Source organism: Malaclemys terrapin, chromosome 10 (genome assembly GCF_027887155.1).
Source record: "Malaclemys terrapin pileata isolate rMalTer1 chromosome 10, rMalTer1.hap1, whole genome shotgun sequence".
NCBI classification, from domain to species: Eukaryota; Metazoa; Chordata; order Testudines; family Emydidae; genus Malaclemys; species Malaclemys terrapin.
The window spans coordinates 72667274-72694292 of NC_071514.1; the positions used below are offsets into that span (position 1 = coordinate 72667274).

Genomic DNA, 27019 nt, shown 5'->3' on the forward strand with positions numbered 1-27019 from the left:
ACAAAGATTTTGAACTGGGGAGGTGGTCCTGGAATGGAGGAGAGTTCCAGCCTGTGTATTGAAGATCTGTGACTTGTTTGTACTATCTATCAGGGTGAGACACTGCTTGACCCAAATCTTGTTTAATTTATAAAGCTAAGACTATGAATCTGTTTTATTTCTTAGGTAATCAACTTTGATCTCTACACTCACTACTTATAATCACTTAAAATCTATCTTTCTGAGTTAATAAATTTGTTTGATATTTTACCTAAAACAGTCTGTTTTGGTTGAAGTGCTTGGGAAATCTCAACTCTGTATACAAAGGCTAATGTATGTCCTCTCCACATTGAGGGAGGGGTGGACTGGGTAATAAACTTACACTGGTCAGGCTTCTGACCAAGTCAAGATGGTATATTCAGGGGGTGCAAGGCTGGGGGAATTGCCTGGAATCTCTCTATTGTTGGTTCTTGAGTGGCTGGAAGAAGCATTCATGTAACTCATTTGGGTGTGTCCCTGCCTGTGGATGTCTGTGTAAGTGCAGAACCTGCCAGAGGGTTGTAGCTTATCACAATGTGAGAGGGATACTCCAGGTTGGTGGGACAGAGGTCTCAACAGTCCCACAGTTCAGGTTGGCTCCACAGGAAAAGGTGGAGTGGGGGAGGTTCCATCTCTCCTGCTGGAGTGTATATTTTTTAAATATTACAAAGTTGGCAACCCTAACCTGAGGGGGGAGGGTAGGGGGCAGAAGACATAGGAAAGAGCCCAGGGAAACAGTGACAGGGTCTGAAATGGGGTAGACTGTGGTTGCTGGGGCACAGGATTCCTGGGCTGGGATCTGGAGTAGATGGTGGGCCTGGGTACCACTACTACCCATTGGGAAGGTGGTACAGTCTGGGCAGTGAATTGGAAGACTGGCTGGGACAGTTAGGGACTCTGATACCTGGAAGGGGAATACTATAATGACCTGGCAGGAGGGCCAAGCCTTGAAGAGGGAGCACATTGTGTCATAAAGAGGGAGTAACCAGACCCCAGAGAGAGAGAGACCACAGGGTGAGCAACTGAAGGAGCGGGCATCAGACTGGTCGAAAGCTAAGCTCCAATGAGCCACAAGGAGGTGTCCCTGAAGTGAATAGTGAACCCTGTCACATCCACCTTAATATTTCTAGTCTGTCTGAAGGAGCAGCTGCAATTTTCTGAGGCAGAGTTAATGTAGTATGTTACAAATGAGATACAAGCTCTACTCTCTCATGGAAAGCTTACGTTTTGTTCTTTTCTTGTTTTGTTGTTTCCCTCAATCTAAAATAAGTCATTCAGATTGAAGCTATATGGTTATTTTTTCCATGTACAAACAAGATCAATTTGTGGGTAATATTATTCCACAAACACATTCATTTTAGGGATAACTTCTGCCCTCCAATGTCTGAGACGTGCACTGATAGTCAAATAAAAGATGCCCTGGAATGGTTTACTGCTGGTTTTTAAGAACAGACAACAGACAGTATGGAGCTTTAACAATACAGAAAATGTATTCTAAAATCAAAATTAAGATTTTTTTTTCTACATAGCACTGTGCAAGCAAAATATTTCTGAGAAAAAGGAAAACTAATTAGAACACCTTAAGAATATGGGTCAGTTGGTAATAAAATTGATGCCATCAAGCCAGTGATAGGATATTTAAAGGAAACACAGAATAGTTGGAGATGAAGTGGATCCTCTTTTTGGGGCAAAATGAACTTAGAAAAAACTGCTTCAAGATGTAGGATTTGGGTTTGTGTGTTGTCCTGGACATAATGTCATAATTTCCATTTAGTTCATATAACTTTGAAGTCTTACCTGTGCAGTTAATGAATATATCATTAGACAATTTGTGCTCTGAAAGCCACTATCTAATCTTGATGTAATTAGCCTTTTCTGCTGAATTATTGGGAAACTGGGAACCTAATTTGCTACCCATATCATACGTCTCAATTTTCCTCATTATATATAGCATCTCATTGATTAGGATTAAAACACCCATTTATTCCACTTAATACTGTCACCCTGCTTTTACTTCTTCTGAAATTTAAAAATTACAATAATTATAAACCTAAAACATAAGAACCTGTACCTTATTTCTACATCATCTGGTGTTTCTCATTTTCATGTAGAGTGTCCTTTATTGAGGTCATGTTCAGCATTAGAAATCTACATGCTGTAGAGACGGTATTAAGGTGTGCCCATCTGTGACTGTCCTTGTTGTCACGCTGCTCCCCTGTGAACTATTCCTTCCAGGGGTAATCCAAGTTTAGGGGTCACTGATAGGGTGGAGCTATATGTGTACTGTTGTTCCTTTCTCACGCTGAGAGGCTGGTCAAAGTTTGGGGCTGTGGGGATGTTCTAGTGGGGAATAGAAATAGGCATTTCTTTGCAGTTTTGTTTAGCTACAAAGAATGTACATGGTGCACGGGGCATTTGACCCCGGGAAGCCAAAAGGGTTTAAACTACATCCAGGTCTAGGCCAGGCCCAGATAGCTCAGGCAGATACTGACCAGTGGTGGCATAGGCAAGGGGTGACGAGAGGGACTACACCACTGCTAGTGACATGAGGGGAACCTTGGCGCTAGCCTTGGCTTCTCAGGGGATGGATCCATGATAACAGGGGTGCCCAGGTGAGCAGGGGGCGTGGCCTCAACTGGAAGAGGCAGGGCCTTTAAATACCCGGGCCCTTTAAATAAAGATTTAAAGGCTCCAGCTACGATAGCAGTGGCTGGGAACCCCAAGCTCTTTAAATCACCCCGGAGCTACCAGCTGCAGAGACGGCTGGGAGCCCCGGGGCTCAGGGGTGATTCTGCCACTACCCCAAGGCTCGGGCGGAGATTTAAAGGGCCCGGGGCTCTGCTGCGGTAGCAGTGGCCAGGAGCCCCGGGCCCTTTAATTCACTGCAGAAGCCTGCCGCTACTACCCCAGGGCTCCGGCAGGGGGGCTCATGCAGTGATTTAAAGGGCCTGGGGCTCCCTGCAGTGGTCGGAGCCCCGGGCTCTTTAAATCACCACCGGAGCCCTCCCGCCACTACCCCAGGGCTCCGGCAGCAAGGCTCGGGTGGCTATTTAAAGGGCCCAGGGCTCTGGCCTATGCAGGGAGTCCCAGGCCCTTTAAATCGCAGGCCTGGGGAAGCCGGTCCGGTCCGGCACGGTGTTCTGGCTCTGCATACGCCATACCATATTGTCTTACTTTCACCTCTGGGGGTGCCTAGCTACCAGATGGGACATGGTGGTGGCACAAGCTAGGGAGCTGAGGCCAGAGCAGACAGTGGGTCCCGGCTCCCATGCTACAGTGAGGGGTCAGGGAGCTGGGGTTCCCCAGAGGGTACTGCTCACCCCCTCCCTCCAGGGGCGCTGCTCTCACTGTCCCTTTCTCCTTCCAGGGGGCGCTACAATCCCGCCTCCTCCCACCCATCTTCTTTGCGCACCCGCATCCTTTTAGTCCCACCTCCTGAAGCTGCGGTGCTGTAATCTCGAGTTAGCTCCGCCCCTGTGTAACGCACTAGCCAAATCCGAATCGCACACTGATTGGCAGAGCTGCTTGTCAATCCCGCATTCGCCCCTCCTCTCTTCCCTGCTCGGTGCGGGTTGGACGGCCAAGCACGGATTAATACCGTCCCATACCCTACTCCCGCCTCCGGAGCGTGAGGCTCAGGCGGATTGGTGCATAGGAATGTCAATCGTCGATTAGCTCCACCCCTCCCGGCCAGGTAGCCCGGAAGATGGCGGCGGCTGCGGGGGCCGGTTGGGTTCTGTGAGGGGAAGGGGGATTGCGGGGTCCGATGCCGGAGACCGCCGGGCCGTGGCGGAGGGGGGAAGCGGCCGCTGGGGGCGCTCGCCAGAGACCCTGAGAGCCAAGTCCCCGTGTCCGGCGTTGAACGTTGGGGCCTGGAGCGGGCGAGATGCGGTGGCGGCTCTGGGGGCGCTGCGGGGGTCGCGGGCAGCGGCGGGGGTCGCTTCTGCCCCTCGGACCCGGGCTCGGACTCAGGCTTTTGTTCCTCTTGCTGCTGCTGCTGGTGCTGGGAGGTGGCGAGGCGGCTCCACTTCCGCAAACAGGTGCAGGTGAGAAAGGGGTCGGAAGCGCCTCGCGAAAGGGGGTCCGGGGCCAGGGGAGCAGGGCGCGGTGGGATGAGGGGTGAGACCGGAGAGGGAGGGGGGAGACCTACTGTGCGGGGGTGTGTGTGCGAGGAGAGACCTACTGCGCGGGGGTCTGGGGTGGGGGGAAGCAGAGATCTGCTCTCTCTGTGTGTGTGTGTGTGGGGGGGGGCGGTGTTACGAGGGGGGAGAGACTTGGTCTGCAACGGGGTTAGAGGGGTTACGGGGAGGTGGAGAGACCTGCTGCGCGCGGGGGTTGGGGGGAAACGGGGGGGGGGAAGGAGAGACCTGCTGGGCGGGGGCTGTGAGGGGGAGAGACTTGGTATACAAGGGGGTCAGAGGGGCTACAGGGGGGGGCGGAGAGACCTGCTGTGCACGGAGGCTGGGGGGACTGTGGGGGAGGAGAGACCTGTTGTGTGATGGGGTTACCGGAGCGGGGAGGAGAGAGACTTGCTGTGTGAGGGGGCTGTGGTGTGTAGTGGTGCGAGGGGGCTGGCTGGGAGGGATGAGGCAGATCTGGAGGGGAGTAAGCTGGGAGGAGCAGTGGATGGGGGTGAGACACACACCATGGTCCTTGCTGAGGGTATTCATTGTGATTTGGGGTAGGACAGTAAGGCTGCAGTCTTGGGGGCTAGGTGATCCATGGTGGAGGTGGGAAAGCAGGATCAAGTGTATCCAGCAAATTCTTCCAATATAATTTTGGTAACATTTGTGCTATTTGGAGTCAGGGAGGAGCAGCTCTCCTTCCTTGTTCCACCTACAGGGTGTCACATTTAGCTAGGTATGTTGTTATGGTATGTGTTAAGGGTTTTATCTTCCCTGAAGCATCAGGTACTGGCTATTGATTGAGTCAGAATCCTAGATTAGATGGTCCAGTGTTCTGATCCAGTTGGGCAAATCCTGTGCTTGTATCATTATTAAACGTTGTCTTACTTTATTTATCTAAGTCTCTGGAGCTGTAGAATTTTGTGGCTTATTCCATCTATTTCCACAGTTTTAAGTTCTTTGTATGGCTTCTACTCCTGTGGCCCACAGCTATGAGACCTTTGCATGATTCTCTCTTTTTCTAATTTTGGGAATGAATCACTGACACTAACATGCAGAGGGTAGAGGCGCCCTTATACAGATTTTGCCTACCCTGTTTCTGGCCAGATTAGTGTAATTTTTTACTTGCTGCTTGTAGTTTACCTCTGCCTGTCACTTTTGTTTGCTGGCTCTCAGCCTCCATTGGGTTTTTCCTTCTGTTTTCCTGTACACCAATTAAAAATATGGATTTGGAAAAAAACTTCTGTGTTGCTAGTATAATTTGGGTTTTAACATCTTGCTAATGGTGATGTGAATGATGTAGTTTATTTATATTATATTTATATTAGGGGCTAGAAGCCCTAACTGAGCCCGGGACCCCATTTTGCTAGGCACCGTACAGAAGCACAGTAAAAATAGTCCCTGCCCCAAAGAGCTTTCAGTTGAAATAGACAATATGGTCAAAGGGTGGGAGAAAGGAATACAGCATGCAAGCAGAGATTGGATCTGATGGACAGAGATTAAATGATTTGTCCAAGGTGCCACAAGAAGTCTGTAGCAAAGCTGGGGATTGAACTCAGTTCTCCTCTATTTTAGGCCAGACCCATAACCACAAAACCCACCCTTTCCCCTGAATTTTCATCTGAGTAAGCAATTCTAAATTGTTTATAAACCACTTTTTTAGTTCTCGTCTTCAAATATTCGTCTTTACATAGAAATTGGTAAATCAAATGTATATGCTTGTTAAGAATTGAATGGCAGTTTTCACACCTGTGAATTTTTTGAAGATTATCCAAATAGGATACATTTGTCAACAGGCTGTATGACTTCTACATGGCAAATTCAGTTTTGTGATTTTTCCTTCTTTTCTTAACTGGAATGCAGGGTTTTTCTAGAGTGATCTCAAAAGGAGAGGACTTTTCCTGATTACATTGGACTCATTCTCAAAGTATCTCTGCTTTGTTTTTTTTGTTTAAGTTCCTCTTTACTATCAGTATTATGCAGTATATCTTATAAAGCTAGAGACTGAAAACATTAGTTTTTAGTGTTAATAACAAGCTTCATCCTCAGTCTGGAAGATTGGGACCAAAACTGAATAGATGCTATATGGGATATAGTAATAAAGATGTATTAATAATAACCTAAATATGATGTGCCAGGTGCAGTGCAGTTAAAGAGATACTAATGTATAGCCCTTTGCTTGAGAAAAGAAGTTATTAGTGAATGGAGTATTGTAACTCTGCATGAATTCAGTGTTAGACCAAAAGGTGTTGAATACTTACTAGACCAGTTGAACTCAACCTTTTTCATACTGGGAATGCCAGGTGTCAGTAGGTCACAACCACCACTTCCCATTTTGTGACCCCCAAGTTGAGTTTTCGTGTTCTGTCTCTAGAGGTAAGCATTCAAAGCAAGCCAGTGCTGATCAGTGTAGTATTCTGCAAGAGTAGAGGAATGTTCAACATGGAAAATTCTTGGCTCTTCTCTGAGCTTAACCAAATGATTGATTTTTTGCCATGAGAAAGTCAGTGAACTTTGGTGTGGAAAGGGGAGCTGCTGATGTTGCATGGCCATTTCTTTGCATAAAATAATGGAGGCGTGCATTGGGCTTAACTCTTAATAAAGGTCAAAACTGTTAGTCTCATAGTACCTTTGTCAGTTCCACTGGCATCCTCTTTACTTCCAAAGCTTCTCAGTGTATTCACTGAACAAAGTGTTCAAATGGTTTGGTGAGTAAGAGACTGACTTCTAGTCCCAAGACTTCTATGAGAGTTCCTGTCATAGCTCAGGCATCGTCAGTACAGCAATACTAATCCAGCAGCAAGAACCAATTGTTAGAAAGCTTCTCTTTTTTTCTCCTGTAGCATAACCTGTCAGTGGACCAAAAAAACTGGCAGTCCTCATGTATGAGCCTTTTTCACTTGCACCGAACAAATGCTAAAAGTTGGGTAGAAGACCCATCTGTAATTTGATCCTGTTGTATTGAGAAGCTCTGTTCCCAAACATCTGCAGTCATGTCACAAATTCATCAAGTGACTGCATCATGAAGAGAAAGTGTTTTGACTGACTGACAGCAGTAGATTTCAAGACAACATTTAATGACATTTGAAACACAGTCTGCAGTGTTTCCCATGTTATGAAGATAGCAGCTTTCATTATTTGCAATGACAAAGTATGATGCTCGGGGGCAGTCATGCTTACAAAATTGCTGCTGCTAAGTCTTATAGGTTTGTAAATCTGTAGCATTTGCTTGAATAATTCAGTTGGTTTCTTTCATAAAGATGGATGATTGGTGTCCAAAGAGCTCAGTTGTCCCTCTTTTTAACGTCTGTATGCATGCCTCAGAATCCTTTGCTGGCTGTTGTGACTGCTCCTTTGAAGAATTTTGGTAGCTAACAAGCATTCTGGGGTGTGTGTGTGTGCATGCTTGCACTGAGCTCATGAGAGGTAAGTGAGGAAGGGGTGGGAAAAACTACTCTGTTGCCAGACTCTCTTGAACAGTGTAGGGAACAGGCACTGTAATCAAGTTAACTTCCCTTTGAAGCTAAAGCTGACGAGAAGTTGCAGCTACAGGCAGATCCAAGCAAGACAGATAAACAAAAAGATTACATTGGACACGTGACTAGGAAAAGTTGAATTCCATATTAAAAAAATGCTCCATTTTGTGGCATCATGGAAACATGCTAGATTCCATGACCACAGAACTGCAGAGTCGCCATGGCCTTGATTGGGATGAATGAGGCAGTTCATACCTCTTGGAGTTATTATTTTTCAGGCTGTTTGGAGACTCAGACAGCCATTCCTGCATCAATTTACATTTGGCTCAGATTTTTGAGGTTATCTTCCCAACCGTAAGGGTTAAAAATACACTTTTTTTTAAACAAACCAACCAACAAAAAATGGGGAGGAAAGGGAGAAAAAAGAAGGGTGGTTTTGATCCCCTGGTGATTGCAACCCAGAGATTGAGAGCCACTGTGGTACACACAAGAAAAAGTTACATGGGAAGGGAAAGAGTGGCTGAAGAAAGCACCAGCTAAAAGTAGATTGACCAAGATCAACTTAGTTGATGCTGTGAATGTAAAAACTAAGGTAAAAATCTGGATGGTAATATGTATAATAATTGAGAGCTGGAGTGAAGGCTTAATCTTGGGTCAGGGAAAAGTAGATCTCTGATGCTTACGGAGTTATCCAGTATCCCTTCAGCATAGAGAAGTCCATAGACTGAAGCATAATTGTTAGCTATACTTGGAGCATCAGTGGTTTTAAACCTGAACGCCTTAGGATGAGAGGCCTGTCTTGTAAAGTTTTTATATTTTGTGTGGCACAGAGTTAAAGGGGTTGGGGAGAATACACTTCTGTAAAGATCTGTGTTTGCAAACAAATCTACTGCACCACCATCTGACACTTCTGCTTTAGCACCTGCTTGACTTAAGTCCAAAGTCAGACCCCTTTCCAATGTTGCCAGCTTCTACCCTCATATCTGACCTTATACTCTTAAAACTTGACTCAGTCCCCTCCCCCCAAAATGAAAATAATTGAAATTAACAGGATTATGTACCTCCCATCAAACAAAATGTCTGTCGTGATTATAATGCCAGAGTCCCTGTCAAGGAATGAAAAGAAGGAACAGCAATTCCAAAAATAAATTCTTCTCTGCTGTAAAACTTGAATAGGTGGTAGAATTTTTTCTGAGAGTGGGTGTGTCTGACTTTATATGTATGAAGACAAGTATCAGAGGGGTAGCTGTGTTAGTCTGAATCTGTAAAAAGCAACAGAGGGTCCTGTGGCACTTTTGAGACTAACAGAAGTATTGGGAGCATAAGCTTTCGTGGGTAAGAACCTCACTTCTTCAGATGCAAGACATCTTGCATCTGAAGAAGTGAGGTTCTTACCCACGCATCTGAAGAAGTGAGGTTCTTACCCACGAAAGCTTATGCTCCCCTTGCATCTGAAGAAGTGAGGTTCTTACCCACGAAAGCTTATGCTCCCAATACTTCTGTTAGTCTCAAAGGTGCCACAGGACCCTCTGTTGCGTTTTATGTATGAAGAGTTATTTTGAAAATGCTAAATAAAAGAAATGTTTTGCATTTAATTCCATATGCTGTGAAGTTGACTGTCATGTTGCTTTTGCAGGAATAGGTTCCATTGTCTGGATCTGGCTCCCATGAAACTTCTGTTGGTGCTCACGAGTCCGTCTCAGTTGCCAGTTTTGCAGTTCCAGTGGAATGTAGCTGTTAAGGGTGATCATGGTCAATAACTAGGAGATGATCTGTTATCTAGTTTAGGCCACTTTTGGAGAGGGTTTTGAATGTTAGGGTGGACACCTGGAAATAGATTGACTCTCCATTGATTATGCAATGTTAAAAGCAGAGCATTGGGTGTGGTGTGTTCGTAACCACCTACATGGGACTGTTGCATTTTGTACTAATTGGAGCTCTTTCAGGGTGTGGCATCATTTCTAGTTAGAACTTGCAGTAATCTAGTTTGGTGATCACTGTGGCCAGATGTATGCCTCATAGGGTGAGGTATAATCTTCTAGACATCTGCAAGTGGAAGTGAGACTCTCTCTCAGTCATGGGCAGTTAGGAAGTTGAGAAGGATCATGGGGACAACTTTACAATCAGTTGGCTGGTGCCCTTGATAATAAGATATGTTATGGAGGAGGCAAGTCCTTAAAAGCATTTCCTTCTTAGAATTAGCATCAGCTATGTCTTGCCTTGGTTCATCTTAAGCTAGCTGCTTTTGAAGTAGGTGCTATTCAAAGGTCTTGGAAGAGCTGGGAGCCGATGGTGTTGAAAACTGCCCTTAAGAGATGTGAACTGTGTATTGGTAGAATATCAACTTGTGTTGTCTACCCAGCTTTCTTCTAGTTGAGGAATTCTAGTTGAATCTCTTTTCTACCTCTGATGGTTGTCACTTACTGTTGTATCTAATTTAAATGGTGAAGCACTTGGAGTTAATTTCTGTGAGTCCCATGCCAAATCTACCCCACTATACAAGTAACAAAATAGGATATTTAGTAATATTCAGCTAGGTGCTATAGAATTTGTATATTCTTGGAACTAAGCTGTTTAGGTGGTTAAACAGGCTTTTTGTAGCCTTTGCAGGGAAAACGAAAGAATTAGAGCCACCACTATCAAATTAGATAAGATTATACATCCTGTCATATTATGTACTAGCACATGCTTCTGTTCTTGAATGTCTTAGGGTTCACTCAACTAGGGAGGTGGTAATTTCAAGGGCATGTGTCTGCAAAATGTACTTAATCTGTGAACTGTGTGTGAAGTTTAATTCACAGCTTTATGGATCACTATTCTCACAACAATGTAGCAACAGCAGATGCTGGTTTCGAGAGGCCAGTGTTTCAATCCTTGCTCAACTGCAGCAGGATCCACATGGCCAATTAGTGAATGACAGGCAAGGGTGCTGTAGATATACACTCTGGTTTGCTGTGCAGTAAATTGTTAAAAGGGCTTGACTATATCACCTCTGAGTTTCCTTTGAACTGTGGCAGATTTAAAAATCCTGTGTGAGAGGTCTCCACTTGAAATAGTTTCAGTGGTCTGAAATACATTATTTTTTCAAAATACTAATATTGTTACCACATCAGCAGAAGTCAGATAAATTGATAGTGTATTTTCTTACTGAATACCAGTTGCTAATAGATGTTTGCAGTACAATACAAGACAAATAAGAGCTACCTGAAGCTGTATGAAGAGCATGTTTTAATTTTCTTTACTTCCTTTTAAAAGAGATTGAACTTCAGGTTACATTCCTTCACCAGTTCCCATTAACCTGTGCTTGTTGCTTGATTGCAGTGTCTCAGAAGATGCTGAATGGTGCTTTCTGAGTAGCAGACCTAGTGTAAAACATATAAATGCTGTAATTTTAAGGACTGTTTGATTTTATTATGCAATGATATATTTTATTGTACCACTGCAGAAAAGGCAAAAAGCTGTTAAAGGCATTAACCTGAAAAAAGTATTTTTGACTCAGAGTTGCTCCAGGAGAGAAAATGCAGGATGACAGGAATGGGGCGAGCAATGGAATGCGCTCCAGAGTCTGTCATTCTGAATCTAGGAAAGGCCACTGGTGGTACTGTTTTATTTTAACCTACAAATCGGGCCTTATCAAGAATATGTATGTATTGTGACATAGTTTTAAACAGGCTAACTGGTTTAAGGTCCTAGCCTGTCATCTATATGCATTCAAAACTCATGGACTTGAGTAAGAAAATACTAGGAATGGCACCATCATGTTTCCATGTCTATGCATGCTATGGCCCTGTAGATGTTTAGGTAGCTCTTAAAATGTATTTTGGAGATTTTGTAGAGCAAATAAAGGTCTGATATGGTCCTTCTCCTGAACTGCTAACAATCTAAGAATCAAAGACTTGTGAAGAAGTCAGGTAGAATTTCCAGAATATTTCTCCATTTGAAAACATTTGCTAACATGGAAGAAAAGTCGAAGACACTGTAGTTTCTCACCAGTATGTCTCCTGTTTGGATTTACACTTTACCCCAGAGCCATAGACATTTACAAAACCATATAATCAATTTTACAGATACACATGAGATTGCACACTTCAAACATGTGCTCTCAGTAATACCTTGATAAGACAAGCCCTCAAATAATACATTGTCCAGAAAGAGAGAGGCCTGATACTTATAAGTATGAAGTAATGAACTGGAAAACCAGAGAATGGCCATAGAACTACCAGGGACACCTAACTAGTATAAATATTTCAGAATAATAGAGACTACTCTGGGTCTGACTCAATGTCCAAAAAAAAAAGAAGAAGCTGTTGTCCACTATCACATTAGTATTGTGATGTTAACTCTCAGTAGTAATATTGCTCATTCCCTTCATGATCTCCCCCCCCCCCCCCCAATTCACCTTGCTTATGGATTCTATTTGTGTTCTCCATTGGGGCCCCCCAGCTCCCGTTGTCCCAGTTTAATGCTAAATGTGTAGATGCATATGTGAAATAAGTGTTCCCTTCAGGTTTTTACCTTGCTCAGTGCATGTTTAGTTGATACTCTTATATTATATGACAACTTCAGGATTAGTGCTGTAGTAGCTCCATAATTTTGCATGGAGTGCCAGGGAACTCTGGACAGTTTTGACAGCATCAGCTAGAGCACTACCATAATAGTGCTGTGCTGGAAGTAGATACAGCTACAAGCATAGAACCACCAGGTAAGTAGCTACTCCCAAAAGAGGGATATTAAGTCATGCAATGGGACTGCAACATAGCAAATACTAGGAAACTGCTGAAAACTTAAAATCAGATACTGCTATGAGGCCCATCCCATTTCCTAACAATTCTTTAATTCTGTATCAGGGTAGGCAACCTATGGCACGTGTGCCAAAGGTGACACGTGAGCTGATTTTCAGTGGCACTCACACTGCCCGGGTCCTGGCCACTGGTCCGGAGGGCTCTGCATTTTAATTTAATTTTAAATGAAGCTTCTTAAACGTTTTAAAAACCTTTTTCACTTTACAAACAACAATAGTTTAGTTATGTATTATAGACTTATAGAAAGAGACCTTCTAAAAACAGTAAAATGTATTATGGCATGCGAAACCTTAAATTAGAGTGAATAAATGAAGACTCGGCACACCACTTCTGAAAGGTTGCTGACCCCTGGTCTATATAGACACTGATAAAATCATCACCGTGTTATCTGAATGCCTTCCAGTAGTCCACTGAGTGACATGATTGACATCTGTCATGTGTGCCTTGTTCTTTCTCTTATCTTCGCCGCAATTGGAGAATTATTTTTTCAGTGTAGTGTTTTCTTTTGGTAGGGTTTTGTTGTTGTTCTTGGTCTGTTATAATTACTGTTAGAGTAAGCAGTGTTGAGTGTGCTTAGAAGACACTTGCCTTGCTGTTGAAAGCCAATACTTGATATGCTGTAAAGAGAATACACTTTTGTGTGCGTAGGTGCTAAAATTGACAGATTATCTCATGCATGGAGTAGTTCATTTACTGACTACAAGACAAATATAAGGAGAGCTGGGGACCTAAGCCCATATAAATCACTTTTGAAAGGCACTGTGCACCAAAGTAACTTTCCATGCATTGAGAGTACTAAAACACAGATTGAGGCTTAAAAGAAAATAGTTTAAGTGAAGCATATGTATTTCACCTTTATGCATATTTTACACTCCAAATTATTTAATGTTGGGAATTACAGAGCTCTTCCTTCCCCCTCTCTCTGGAATTTCTGTGCTCAGCTCTCTATTCTGAGGTTGTCATCTACCACTTTTTTTTCCTTCACTAGCTTCCCCAATTGATTGCTGTGGCTTCACATTCTTCCTGTGGCTTGGAAAGTATAAGTAGTCTCTCTTTTAAGGCTGTTGTTTTGATGCTCCTTCCTAAACCAAGCAACAGAAGCAATATGTTCAAATTCTCTATATTTATCCCAATGCATTTTCAAGGGATTATGTAAAGAGGAGACAGATATTGCCAAAGGGCTTTTGAAAAAATCTGATTTATATATAAACATTTTTTCAAGCTTTTAGACTCAAATGCTGTTAAGATTTTCTTCTGAAAGCTACTTTGCACATTTTAAAGCCGGCATTTATAGTCTTAATGAGCCACTTTTTAATGTAAGTTGCATGGACAATGAACTTAGTATGTTAATTCAGTAGTAAACAAAGCTCATAAACATGACTTCCTTCACTTCCTGTATCCAATTCTAAAATGTGGTAAGCACAACAATAAAAGAATAGACAGAAAGTTTGGATTCACAGACATGAAGAATTAAGTCATGAGGATTTGGAAACAAGTAGCTCAGAAAACTTTATAAGTGGGTATACAGGTTTTAGCAGTTCTAGCCATCTATAACGTTTACTAATCCTGTTTCCATTGTTAAAGGGGTACTCTATCCTGAGTATACTTCTTTTGCTATTAACTTCAAACTGATTGTTCAATAGACATCTATGTTTTCATTATGCACTTTCATCAGACAAATATATTTTGGGATAATCCAAGGAAAATCTATTCTAAATGTGTAAATTTTCAAATATCCCAATATCTGATGCAGTCTGAGATTGTTTCATGCCATTATTTTATATTTCAGTATCATAGGCCTGGTCTACACTGTGGGAGGTGGCGGGAAGTGTCGATGTAAGATACGCAACTTCAGCTACAGGAATAACGTAACGATGTATCTTATTCCGACTTACTTCCCATCCTCACGGCGCGGGATCGACGGCCATGGCTCCCCTGTCGACTCCGCTACCGCCGCTCGCTCTGGTGGAGTTCAGGAGTCGATGGGGAGCGGGTTCGGGGATCGATATATCGATCGCTACCCGCCAATACGGCGGGTAGTCTGGACGTAGCCATAGATGGAACCGCTGTGTTTCATGACTTAGTACATGTCTATCTTTAGAAGTAAATAGGAAATTCCAAAAGTCTAGGTTTGCGTTTCTTCTCCCCTCTCCCACATTCAGTGACAGGACAGACCGTATGGTGGTAGCCAGTTTGTAGTGTTGCAAGTAGTTTCCCTATATGGTGAAAGAAGATGGTAACATTTCACATGGAAACACATTTTGGACTGTACAACCAGCTTACCTATTGAAGATTTGCTTGAAATAGCTGAGTGTTGCTTCCTTCACAAGGAGCATTTTAGTTGCAGTCCATGTCCAGTAAAAATCGACCTAGATTATACAGTATTGCCAAATCAGATTTTTCTGAATAGACAGTCTACTCAACACATGTCTTTCCTAATGGTCCTACATTTTATGATTTGGTTTAAATTAGAAGGTCAAAGTAAATTTCTTCAGCTCTCCAACTAAGGTTATCTCAAATTGATTGCAGCACCTGAGAAATCACAGTAATCTTACTACTTATATCTCCGATTCAACAGAATATGAAGTAAACAATTTTCCGTGCTCTACCTAAGGTTACTGATGACAGAGTACTGGCAAACTGATTTTACAAATGAGCTGTTGAATAACAGCCTCACCTTTTCTCTAATTATATTAACAGTACTTGTCTAACTCAGATTAAAGTCTGCTTCTTAACAGTCCAGTTTGATTGCTTGAGAAATATTTTTTTCAAAATTAGCAAGAGCAAAAATTCCAAACTTCATTAAAAGAATGTGTCTGATCTCCAAGAGTGAATGACTTTAATTTGCGTGTTTAGTGAATAACTGAAAAAGAAAGTAGGAGTAGTACAGTTTTAAATCAGCTAAATTTCTTAATTTCTTTCCACATTTAACAACTCTTTTGGAGGACTACTTTTCTTACTTATGTTTCAAATAGGTTGTTTTCCTTGATTAAAGTACTGAGATACTGTTTTTGTACCTCATTCAATATAGCTAGAATAATGTTTTCAAAATTTAACATGTTAGTTTGAACTAGGATTCATATTCTTTAAAATGTAATGAGTTATTGTTATGTGGCATTATGTAGAAGACTTTATTTGAATGCATATAATTTGTTTTGCCAACAGAGTTCTTCGCGTGCCTGGCTACATAATTCTGACTCAAAGGCAATAGTTGAGTAACCCTAAGGTGTACTAAGATGTCTGATGTGTTCAAATAAATAGTCAATATTTACAATAGCAGTGTGCGTGTAATCTAATTAGATTAGCATGCTTAGAGCCATTTTGAGGGAATAAATCAAAGCACCAACTGCAGTTGAAGTCTCTTAATTTCTGAACTTGTTATAATTTCTGCATTAATAATACTTCATACTCTTTTATTGTCCGAGTAAAAATGTTTAAACATCCTAAAATACACCAATATGATCTTTGTAAGCCATATTTTGATTAATTATGTCAACTGAATTAATTTTAAAATGTGTACAGAATAAGTGAGGGTTTTTTCTGTTTTAACTCACATGCTGAAGACCAAGGCAAAAATCTGTTTTACAATGAATCTGTTAAAGCTTCAACACTAAACCCTGGAAAGAATATTGAAAAGGTAGAAACAGACATTTATAAGTGTTTTCTCTGTAACAAATAGTTGACCTTCAATAAGTAAAGTAATTGTGTCAGAAATAAATTCCTTTGATTGTAGCCCTACACTGTTGGTTTTGTTCAGATCACTTGAACATTGTCCACAGTAATTGAAGATTACCTTTAGGGACAATTAGTTGACTACTTTTTTCCTTTTAAGTTCTGACCCTATATCAAGATGTCATTTTGGGTGGATGTTCTTAATCATGGAAAGTGTTTCAGAGTGCATTTTGTTTCAAGGTGTAGCTTTTGATGTTAGTAAAATTTTATGGAAACGAGAGTTTTTGTGTACTTTAATTAGTACATATTTTTAAAAGACTGTAGTATCTTAAAAAGAAAGACAGACAAAAATTAACTCAAATTCTTAGGCTTTCCTACACTTGGTTACTAGTCGACTAGGGTGGTTTTGATCTAAATTGTATAATATAATGTTCTTAGTCTGAGGTATTCCAGCTGTTCCTCCCCAGCCCATTCCAGTATTTTTGTGTATTGCAATGGTTACTTAATATTAAAAGTGAATGGGAAGTTAATTTAGCAGTCAGTCAAGACTTCCAAATAAACATTAATATTTTCTAATTGAAAATGTGTTCTCCTGACCAAATCAGGTATTCCCTTGCTGCATATGCAAGGTCAGAAAAGTCATAGAATCATTATGTATTGACTGTTGGAGCAGAAAGGGAAAGTTTACAGGGAGGCAACAAAAGGAAATGTTGAATCACTTCATGCCGTGGAGTACTGAAATTCTGCTGCAAAACACTGGCAGAACTGGTGAGTCTGCAACTCAGAGGATCCACTGGCTTTAAACCCCTTTGTTTAGGGTGACCAGACAGCAAGTGTGAAAAATCAGGATGGGGTGGGGGGTAATAGTATATATAAGAAAAAGCCCCAAATATCGGGACTGTCCCTATAAAATCGGGATATCTGGTCACCCTACCTTTGTTTGGAGAAACACAGCGGGCATTGACATACTGGCTTTCTGCACTCTCCTGTTTGAGATTAATTGACAGCTCTACTTCCTATACTCCCCTAAACAACCCTTCCTCACATTTTATAAGGGTTTTCATTATGTGTACTTTGGTGCACATGCAAAGTCCTTGCCTTGCTCTGATAATTGGCCATTCATCTGCAACCTGAAAGACTATATGCCTTGACATTTTGGATTGTAAAAACTTCCAGATTTATCCTTCAGATTTATGGTCAGTTATGCCAACTCTCATGCTCATGTTTGTATTTCCTTAACCTTTTAAAAATGTTTTGAATAACTTTCGCTCATGAACATGAGACAAATGACAAGGGGTAGCATTCTTGTTTGCAGTGTTGTAGCTGGGTTGGTCCATATCATGTGAGGAAACCTGCACAATGCTTTAAAAAGCTTAAAAGCATAACTTTGCTGGACACTAAAAATCATGGACTCAATAAAAAGACATTGGATTTATGGCTCAGTAGAACAATATGTAACTCACTAATGCTCCTTTGTTTTACGACTGTGTGGTATTAACTGCCCACTTCACCTTTAATGGTCTCTTGCACCATGTGTTAACTCATTTGCTTAACAGTCTGTTCCACCTTGTATATAGCTGTGGCACTCTGAGTACCTTTCCAAGACTTGAAGAAGAGCTCTGTGTAAGCTCAAAAGCTTGTCTGTTTTACAATAGAAGTTGGTCCAATAAAAGACTACATCACCCACCTTATCTCTCATAACGGCTAGCATTGGGAATAGAAAAGCAATGTTCTGTACCAGCCTTCCCACATAACTGTCATCTTCCAGCTATAGATATTTCCTGAGCTGGTTCATTCACGATATAATTTGTGACAACTGAGAACTAATTTAAGACTTCTAAGCAAGTTTGACCTAAATTGAAATAACTTTTGCAGACCTGAATTCTATCTACTGTACATGTCCACTAACCTGGTTTTTGTATTGCCCTTCTGTTCCCCTTTTGGCTCTCTCCTCTTCACTCTTGCTCTGTTTCACAGCACCATTGGCTCCTAGCAGTCTACCATAGTCATCTCTATCATGTCTATGCTCATGATTTCCAGATCTTATGGTGTCCTATGTGCACTTAAGACTCATCTGATATTTACTGGATGCCAGCTCAAGCTGTGTCAAAAACTGAATTAATCGTTCTCTCTTATTTTATCATTTTCAATATCTTTATTAGTCTCTCTTTCCACATGTCAGCAAGCTTGGTGTTATATTTGGCTCCTTTCTCTTGTTCCCTCTTATAAACATGATCACTAAATTCTGTCCCTGACGTTTAAGATGCTCTCATTCCTCTGTTCGCACTGTAAACGGGGCGGCTCCAGGCACCAGTGCAGCAAGCGCGTGCCTGGGGCGGTAAGCCACGGGGGGCAGCCTGGCAGTCGCTGTGAGGGCGGCAGTCAGGCTGCCTTCAGTGGCATGCCTGCGGGAGGTCCGCTGGACCCACGGCTTCGGCGGTGGGTACGCCGAAGGCGTGGGACCAGCGGACCTCCCGCAGGCATGCCGCCAAATCCACGTTACCAGCAGACCTCCTGCAGGCATGCCGCCGAAGGCTGCCTGATTGCCGTGCTTGGGGCAGCAAAATACATAGAGCCGCCCCAGACTGTAAAAATCTTGTTCAGTTCTATATCTTCCACTTCATCTCTTTTTGGCCTTCCTAACGCTTGACTCACCTTCAGCTGCACTACAAAATGATTGAGTGTGATTGTAATATCATGTAATGCCCAGTGGCTGAAGAGGTTGGAGCAATCCAGAGCACACCTTCAGGAAGTGGTGAAGTTGATGTTCAAAGGTTACCGGGTTGATTTGCCTGTGGATCTGGTAGGGTCCTAGGTGCTCGTGATCCAGCTTATGTGCAATCTACTCATTTTGAGTTATTTGTCCGTTAGCCAGACCTTCAGCCCTACTGCAAATGTAGGGCTCTCCTGCCGGCAATGGTGAGCATGGTGTTTGTATAGTGCCTTGACTGCATCTGTTTTTTTTTTTTCAAGCTCTTCCTGTGTTTGGTGAATATGATGACCCAGATCTAAGGCAGTAGGAACTATGAGTGCTATGGGTAGTGTGGGCTGGGAATGGAGGTGGAAGCCATAAGTGGCAAAAAGTGGGCTCATCTTGGTCAAGGCATGGTCTGCATTGTTGTACAAGAATTGTGCATATGGAAGCAGTAAAGCTCAGTAATTTTGGTGGTAATTTGTGAAGGATTGCGGGTATTGGTCCAATACCTGGTTCAGTCTTTCTGATTGACCGTTTATTTGTGGATGGTAGGCAGTTGATGAATAGACATGCACCTCTAGTAGGTGGCATGCCTCCTGCCAAACCCGAGATATGAACTAGGGCCCCTGGTCGGAAGTGATGTAGTTTGGAAGGCCGTAGAGCAAGGGTGGGGAACCTCTTTTCTATCACGGGCCATTGACCCACAGAAAAAATCAATCACAGGCCACACCCAAGTAAAAAGCAACTTACTTTATTTTATTTTTTTTTTAGAGAGAGAAATATAAAACGTTCAGCTCACCTGCTTTTTTAGTGAGATGACTGAAGTTGCAAATTCAGTCGGATAGCAATTTTTCACACTACAACCCTTGCAACCCGAACACCACTGTAGGCACGCGTGGGCTTGGGGACACTACTGACTGCTCCACACTAGAGCACCTGAAGCATGCGAGGGCCGAGGACAAGGTATGTGCTGCCGGGCTCCAGCACCGGCCCTTGTGGGGTCATAACGCAGTAGAGTGGCTGGAGGCTCCACCTTGCCCCAGCGTTGCTGTTACAGCCGGTATCTTCAGCTTATCTCCTTCCTCGTCCCTGCCACTGTCTCCACCCCCCATAGATTAATGTCATAGGTCTATTTGTTTAGAAATACTTGCTGCAGGCCAGATGAAATTAAGCAATGGGCTGGATCCGGCCTGCGGGTCGTAGGTTCCCATCCCTGCCGTAGAGGGAGAACATGTGCAGTGAGGAGACTAGCAGTATCCTCAGCTGTGGGAGATGTGCCCCATTAACAAAAGGCACTGCTTTTGTCAGCTGATCCATTACTATCAATATGGTTTGGTGTCTCTCAGATTCTGTTAGCTTGATGATGAAATACGTTGTAATACTGGCCAAAGGCCTTGTGGGGGTCTTGACACAGGTATTAATATACCAGAGTTTTATTCAGGTCACTTTGGTACAGCTGCAGGCATCACAAGACCTGATGGAGACCTGAATGTCAGATTGGAGCTTTGGCCACCAGAATGACCGATGTGCCATGCAAGTAGTCTTTGCTTGGTTGAAGTCTCTGGGCCAAGGGACATTGTCACAAATGCACTGTGACAAATGGGGGCTTTTTTCAGGGACATAAATACACCAATGAACAAGGAGGACTTCTTCCTTTTGTGTGCGATTATCCTGAGGTTTGGTGAGCCTCCAAGGAAATGGTGTGGTTTCAGGATGCCGGGAGGCTCCTCATAGGATCTTTTAGGATCATTGGCGTGTTCCCTGTTGTGGGGCAGAGTGTCTGCCTTCCTGTTGTGGGAGCAGGGCAGTAGGTGATAGTGCAATCAAATCTTGAAAAAAGATCCAAGCATAGCTGTTGTTGGATTAGGGCTTTAGCAGCGCACAAATATTCTAGATTTTTGTAATCAGTGAACATGTTAACTGGCCAGCTGGCTTCTTCTAGGTCAGGGTTTCTCAACCTGTGGGTGGGGACTCAACATTGGGTTGCCAGAATGTTTCAAAGGGTCACCTGACGGCTCCTGTGGCACATATCCCACGTGGTTGGCTGGGGCTCACCTCCCTGCTCTATGCACTGCAACCTCTGGGGTCCCAGTGCAACTCAGGTTTGGCCCAGCAGTCATGATGATGGCAATCCAGTAGGCCAAACTTGAGTGAGTGGCCCTGCAGCCCCATGAGCGGGGTCACAATTCCATTCTGACAAATTTGGTCCAGTCAGGGGAGTGGGGTCAAAGCTGAGTGGCACTGCAACCCTGGAGGTTACAAGGCCTGGAGTGGAGAGCCAAGCCAAACCCAGCCAGCCGCACAGCACAGGAGCTGCCAGTGTGGGGTAAGTGCCAGGCAGGATCTCCCACCCCCCTAGGGCCAGGATCTGACCAAAACCACCCATGAGCCTCTACCCCCAGATGAGTCGTGACAGTCCACAAACATTTACAAATGGGTCCTGAACCCAGGAAGGTTGAGAACCACTGTTCTAGGTTAGTGATTCTCAATCAGGGGTACAGGTACCCCTAGGGGTACACAGAGGCCTTCCAGGGGGTACATCAACTCATCTAGATATTTGCCTAGTTTTACAATGGGCTACATAAAAAGCACTAGCGAAGTCAGTACAAACTAAAATTTCATACGACTTGTTTATACTGCTCTATATACTGTACACTGAAATATAAGTACAGTATTTATATCCCAATTGATTTATTTTATAATTGTATGGTAAAAATGAGAAAGTAAGCCTTTTTCAGTAATAGTGCCCTGTGACACTTTTGTATTTTGATGTCTGATTTTGTAAGCAAGTAGTTTTTAAGTGAGGTGTAACGTGGGGTACGTGAGACAAATCAGACTCCTGGGAAGGGGTACATAATCTGGAAAGGTTGTGAGCCACTGTTCTAGGTAATGCCCCCAGGTCTCGAAAGCTGCTTTGATGGCAAGTAGCTCCATGTCTGAAATCTGATAATTATGTTTAGGATGGGAGAGCACAAGGCTGAACTTTTGTCGAGACCCTGTTTCTGTGACAGCGCTGCCTGATGATGACATTAGAGTCATCAGTTTCCAGGATGAATGGCTGGCTTGGGTCAGGGTGTGTGAGGCTGGGCATGGGGATAAATGCTGTCTTCAAATGTTTGAAACCTCTTTGGGCTTTTAGTTTCCAAGCAAACTTGGCGAGGTTCCACAGCAAAGATCTTGTAGGGGCCAGGATTCAGGAGTAGTCCTGTATAAAATGTCTATAGAAATTTGCAAAGAGCTCATGGTGCTCCCCAACCATCACCTCCGAAACTGTAGTTTCTTGATTGACGGGACCAGAGGGGAGCAGTCAACTGTTTTGACTAAATCAGTGGTGGCATTTGACTGTTTGGGTAGTTGAGCCACAATAGCATCCATGAAGTTGACTCTCAGGCAGGTGATAATCAGGACCTTCTAGGGGAGAAGTACCTGTTGGGAATCCTAAAACCAGAGTTGCAAATGGAGCTGTAAGTATAGGGACAACTTCTACGTGTTGGGTGGAATGCGTGGTATGGGTTGCTGGAGGGGGTTTCCTGGGGCTTTCCTGGTATTGCCCAGGCTCAACCTCTTTATTGTGGCTTGGAGTGGTCTTTTCCCCAGGGCCATGTGGTTCAGGGACTTGGCAGATAGTTGCCACCACAGTAAAAGCACAAGTTTTCTTGCCATTGGTGTTCCCACTTGGGCTTGTGCTGAGTTCACTTGTATGGGCTTGGGTGAGTGGACCTTTGCAGGGGTTGGATGTGGGGTGGAATCCCTCTTCTCTTGAGTTGCTGCTCACTATATCTTGTGTTGATTCAGATCAAAGCTCAATAAATGCATCTAGACCCACTGGAGACTCTGTGTGCAAGCTCATCTTTTATTTCCTTGCTGAGACCAAGATAGAATTGGTGTAGCTGGGCTGACTCATTCCAACAGTGTCTGCTTCTAGACATTGGAGATGAGCTGCATACATTGCAGCTGACCCTGAGGTTTGATGGAGTCTCTGTAAGGCTGCCTCTTCTGAGGCCTGGTCTACACTACGGGTTTAGGTCGACTTTAGCAGCGTTAAACCGAATTAAGCCTGGACACGTCCACACAACGAGGCCCTTTCTTTCGACTTAAAGGGCCCTTTAAACCGGTTTCTTTACACCACCTCCGACGAGGGGATTAGCGATAAAACCGGCCTTTGCGGGTCGGAATTGGGGTAGTGTGGACGGAATTCGATGTTATTGGCCTCCGGGAGCTATCCCACAGTGCTTCATTGTGACCGCTCTGGACAGCGCTCTCAACTCAGATGCACTGACCAGGTAGACAGGAAAAGACCCGCGAAGGTTTGAATTTCATTTCCTGTTTGCCCAGCGTGGAGAGCACAGGTGACCACGCAGAGCTCATCAGCACAGGTAACCGTCATGGAGTCCTCCCAGGATCGCAAAAGAGCTCCAGCATGGACCGAACGGGAGGTACGAGATCTGCTCGCCATATGGGGAGATGAAGCAGTGATATCTGAACTCCGTAGCAGTAAAAGAAATGGAAAAGTATTAGAAAAGATCTCCAAGGCCATGAAGGACCGAGGCCATAACAGGGACACACAGCAGTGCCGCGTGAAAATTAAGGAGCTACGGCAAGCCTACCACAAAGCCAGAGAAGCAAACGGAAGGTCCGGGGCAGAGCCGCAAACTTGCCGCTACTACGCGGAGCTGCATGCGATCCTAGGCGGTGCAGCCACCACTACCCCAACCGTGTGCTATGACTCTCTCACTGGAGAAACACACAGGGAAGACGGTTCGGGGAACGAGGAAGATGACGATGGAGGTACTGTAGGTAGCTCACAGCAGCAAGGAAGCGGAGAAACCGGTTTCCCCAACAGCCAGGATATGTTTGTGACCCTGGACCTGGAACCAGTAACCCCCGAACTCACCCAAGACCCTCAGGGCACACAGGAGACCTCTGGTGAGTGTAACTTTGTAAATATTTGTAAACATTACAAAAAAAAAGCAAGCAAGTCTGTTAACGTGTATGGGGATGGAGCGGAAATCCTCCAGGGACATCTCCAGAAAGCTCTCCTGGTTGAAATGGGGTGATTTTATTAAGGGGGACATTCAGAGGCGCCCGTTCCTGCTCTTCTGACCAGAAATGTTCCCCGCTGTTAACCACGCGGTGGGGGGGAGGGGTGAAGTGATCATCCCAGAGAATCGTGTGTGTGTGGGGGGGGTGGTTTACTTGTGTTTGTGCCGCATGTTAACCGGGAAACCGCAGCCCCCTCCTTTTACATTGAAACCCCATTTTAAATGGACAACCCAATTCATCCTTGATATGGGAAATGCGCTGCTGTTTGCAACCTTTCCCGCATGTTAAGAAGGTTAAAAAAGCCAAAACACTGTGGCCTACCATGGCTGCCTGCAAGCCGAAATATGCGACCTTGTAATGAAAGAGTGTACCCATTGTTCCCTAAAATGTGTCTTTTTTAACCACCTCTCCCTTCTCCTCCACCAGCTGCAAATGTTTCTCCTTCGCAGAGGCTCGTGAACATTAGAAAGAGAAAACGTAAGACGAGGGACGAGATGTTCACGGAGCTGCAGATGTCCGCCCAGGCTGATAGAGCACAGCAGAATGCGTGGAGGCAGTCAATGTCGGAGATGAGAAAAGCCCAATATGAACGAGAGGAGAGGTGGCGGGCTGAATCGCGGGAAGAACAGAGCAAGTGGCGGGCTGAAGACGATAGGTGGCGTCAGCTTGCAGACAGACGGCAAGAGGCAATGCTCCGTCTGCTGGAGCATCAAAGTGATATGCTCGAGCGTATGGTTGAGTTGCAGGAAAGGCAGCAGGAGCAGAGACCGCCGCTACAGCCCCTGTGTAACCAACAGCCCTCCTCCCCAAGTTCCATAGCCTCCTCACCAAGACGCCTCCGTCCACCCAGTCACTCCACCCCAGATGATCGCCCAAGCATCAGAAGGCTGGCCTTCAATAAGAGTTAAAGTTTTAAAATGCAGTGTGTCCTTTTCCATCCCTCCTCCCCCACCCATCCCAGGCTACCTTGGCAATTATCCCCCTACCTCTGTAAGGAACTAATAAAGAATGCATGAATGTGAAAAAATAATGACTTTATTGCCTCTGCAAGCGGGAGGGGAGGGGAGGGTGGGGTGGGGTGGTTGGTTTACAGGGAAGTAGAGTGAACCGGGTCCGGGGGGGGGGGGGGGTTGGAGGGTTCATCAAGGAGAAACAAACAGAAGTTTCACACAGTAGCCTGGCCAGTCACAAAACTCGTTTTCAAAGCTTCTCTGATGCGCACCGCGCCCTGCTGTGCTCCTCTAACCGCCCTGGTGTCTGGCTGCGCGTAATCAGCGGCCAGGCGAGTTGCCTCAACCTCCCACCCCGCCATAAAGGTCTCCCCCTTACTCTCACAGATATTGTGGAGCGCACAGCAAGCAGCAATAACAATGGGGATATTCTTTTCGCTGAGGTCTGAGCGAGTCAGTAAACTGCGCCAGCGCGCTTTTAAACGTCCAAATGCACATTCCACCACCATTCGGCACTTGCTCAGCCTGTAGTTGAACAGGTCCTGACTCCTGTCCAGGCTGCCTGTGTACGGCTTCATGAGCCATGGCATTAAGGGGTAGGCTTGGTCCCCAAGGATCACGATAGGCATTTCAACATCCCCAATGGTCACTTTCTGGTCCGGGAAGAAAGTCCCTTCCTCCAGCTTTCGAAACAGAGCAGAGTTCCTGAAGACGCGAGCATCATGTACCTTTCCCGGCCATCCCACGTTGATGTTGGTGAAACGTCCCTTGTGATCCACCAGGGCTTGCAGCAGCATTGAAAAGTACCCCTTGCGGTTTACGTAGTCCGTGGCTTGGTGCTCCGGTGACAAGATAGGGATATGGGTTCCGTCTATGGCCCCGCCACAGTTTGGGAATCCCATTTCAGCAAAACCATCCACTATTGACTGCACGTTGCCCAGAGTCACTACCCTTGCTATCACCAGGTCTTTCATTGCCCTGGCAAATTGGATCACAGCAGCCCCCACCGTAGATTTGCCCACTCCAAATTGATTCCCGACTGACCGGTAGCTGTCTGGCGTTGCAAGCTTCCACAGGGCTATCGCCACTCGCTTCTCAACTGTGAGGGCTGCTCTCATCTTGGTATCCTGGCGTTTCAGGGCAGGGGAAAGCAAGTCACAAAGTTCCATGAAAGTGGCCTTACGCATGCGAAAGTTTCGCAGCCACTGGGAATCGTCCCATACCTGCGATTCCCACCAGTCTGTGCTTGTTTCCCGGGCCCAGAATCGGCGTTCCACGGTATCAACCTGCCCCAGTGACACCATGATTTCCACATTGCTGGGGCCTGTGCCTTGTGAGAGGTCTATGTCCATGTCAATTTCCTCATCACTCTCGTCGCCGCGCTGCAATCGCCTCCTCGCCTGGTCCGGGTTTCGCCTTGGCATGTTCTGGCTCTGCATATACTCCAGGACAATGCGCGTGGTGTTCATAGTGCTCATAATTGCCGTGGTGATCTGAGCGGGCTCCATGATCCCAGTGCTAGCTATGGCGCCTGGTCAGAAAAAAGGCGCGAAAGTAGTATCTGATGGACCAGGAGAAGGAGGGCGGGAGGGAGGGCCGAGTGACGACATGGCGTACAGGTACAGGAACAGGGAGAAACACAAACAACTGTCACACAGAATGGTCCCCCCAAAGATTAAACTGGAAACCCTGGGCTTAGCAGGCCATTGATTTCACGGAGGAAGGGGAAGCAAATGAACACAGAACAAATCTATTTTTTACATCTTAAGGTGGCAGCCGACGGTGCAGCATGAGTGACAGCCATACCAGTACGATGACGATGGGTACCAATCATAATATACCATCATCTGCCAAAAGGCAAGGGGCTGCTGCTGTGTAGCAATGCAGCCCCATGTCTGCCAGCCCCACGTCCGCCAGCACCCAGCATCGCCCTTGGCCTCTTCTGGGTGCTTAGCAGACAATATTGGGCAATTGGCAGAAAATAGTATATTACGACTGGTAACCATCATCATCAAAACAGTAGCATGTCTGCCCAGGTGGCCATGATTGACAGCCATACCAGTATGACGATGACGGGTACCAGTCATAATATACCATCGCCTGCAAGGGGCGGGTGCAATGCAGCCCTACGGCTGCCAGCCCCACGGCTATCACTCATGCTACACCGTCTACCGCCAAAAGGCAGTTAGCAGCTGCTGCTGTGTAGCAATGCAGTCCCACGTCTGCCAGCACCCAGAGG

At 44.8% G+C, this 27019-nt stretch overlaps 1 protein-coding gene across 1 annotated transcript in view; it reads left to right on the forward strand.

Annotated features, from left to right (window-relative positions):
• Positions 1–3819: 3819 nt before the first annotated feature.
• LMTK2 (lemur tyrosine kinase 2) overlaps positions 3820–27019 on the forward strand; it is an 81381-nt gene continuing 58181 nt past the window's right edge. The window contains exon 1 of the mRNA XM_054041043.1: positions 3820–4064. Within this exon, the coding sequence (XP_053897018.1) occupies positions 3905–4064 (160 nt within the window). The 5' untranslated portion in view covers positions 3820–3904. The remainder of the gene's footprint in view (positions 4065–27019) is intronic.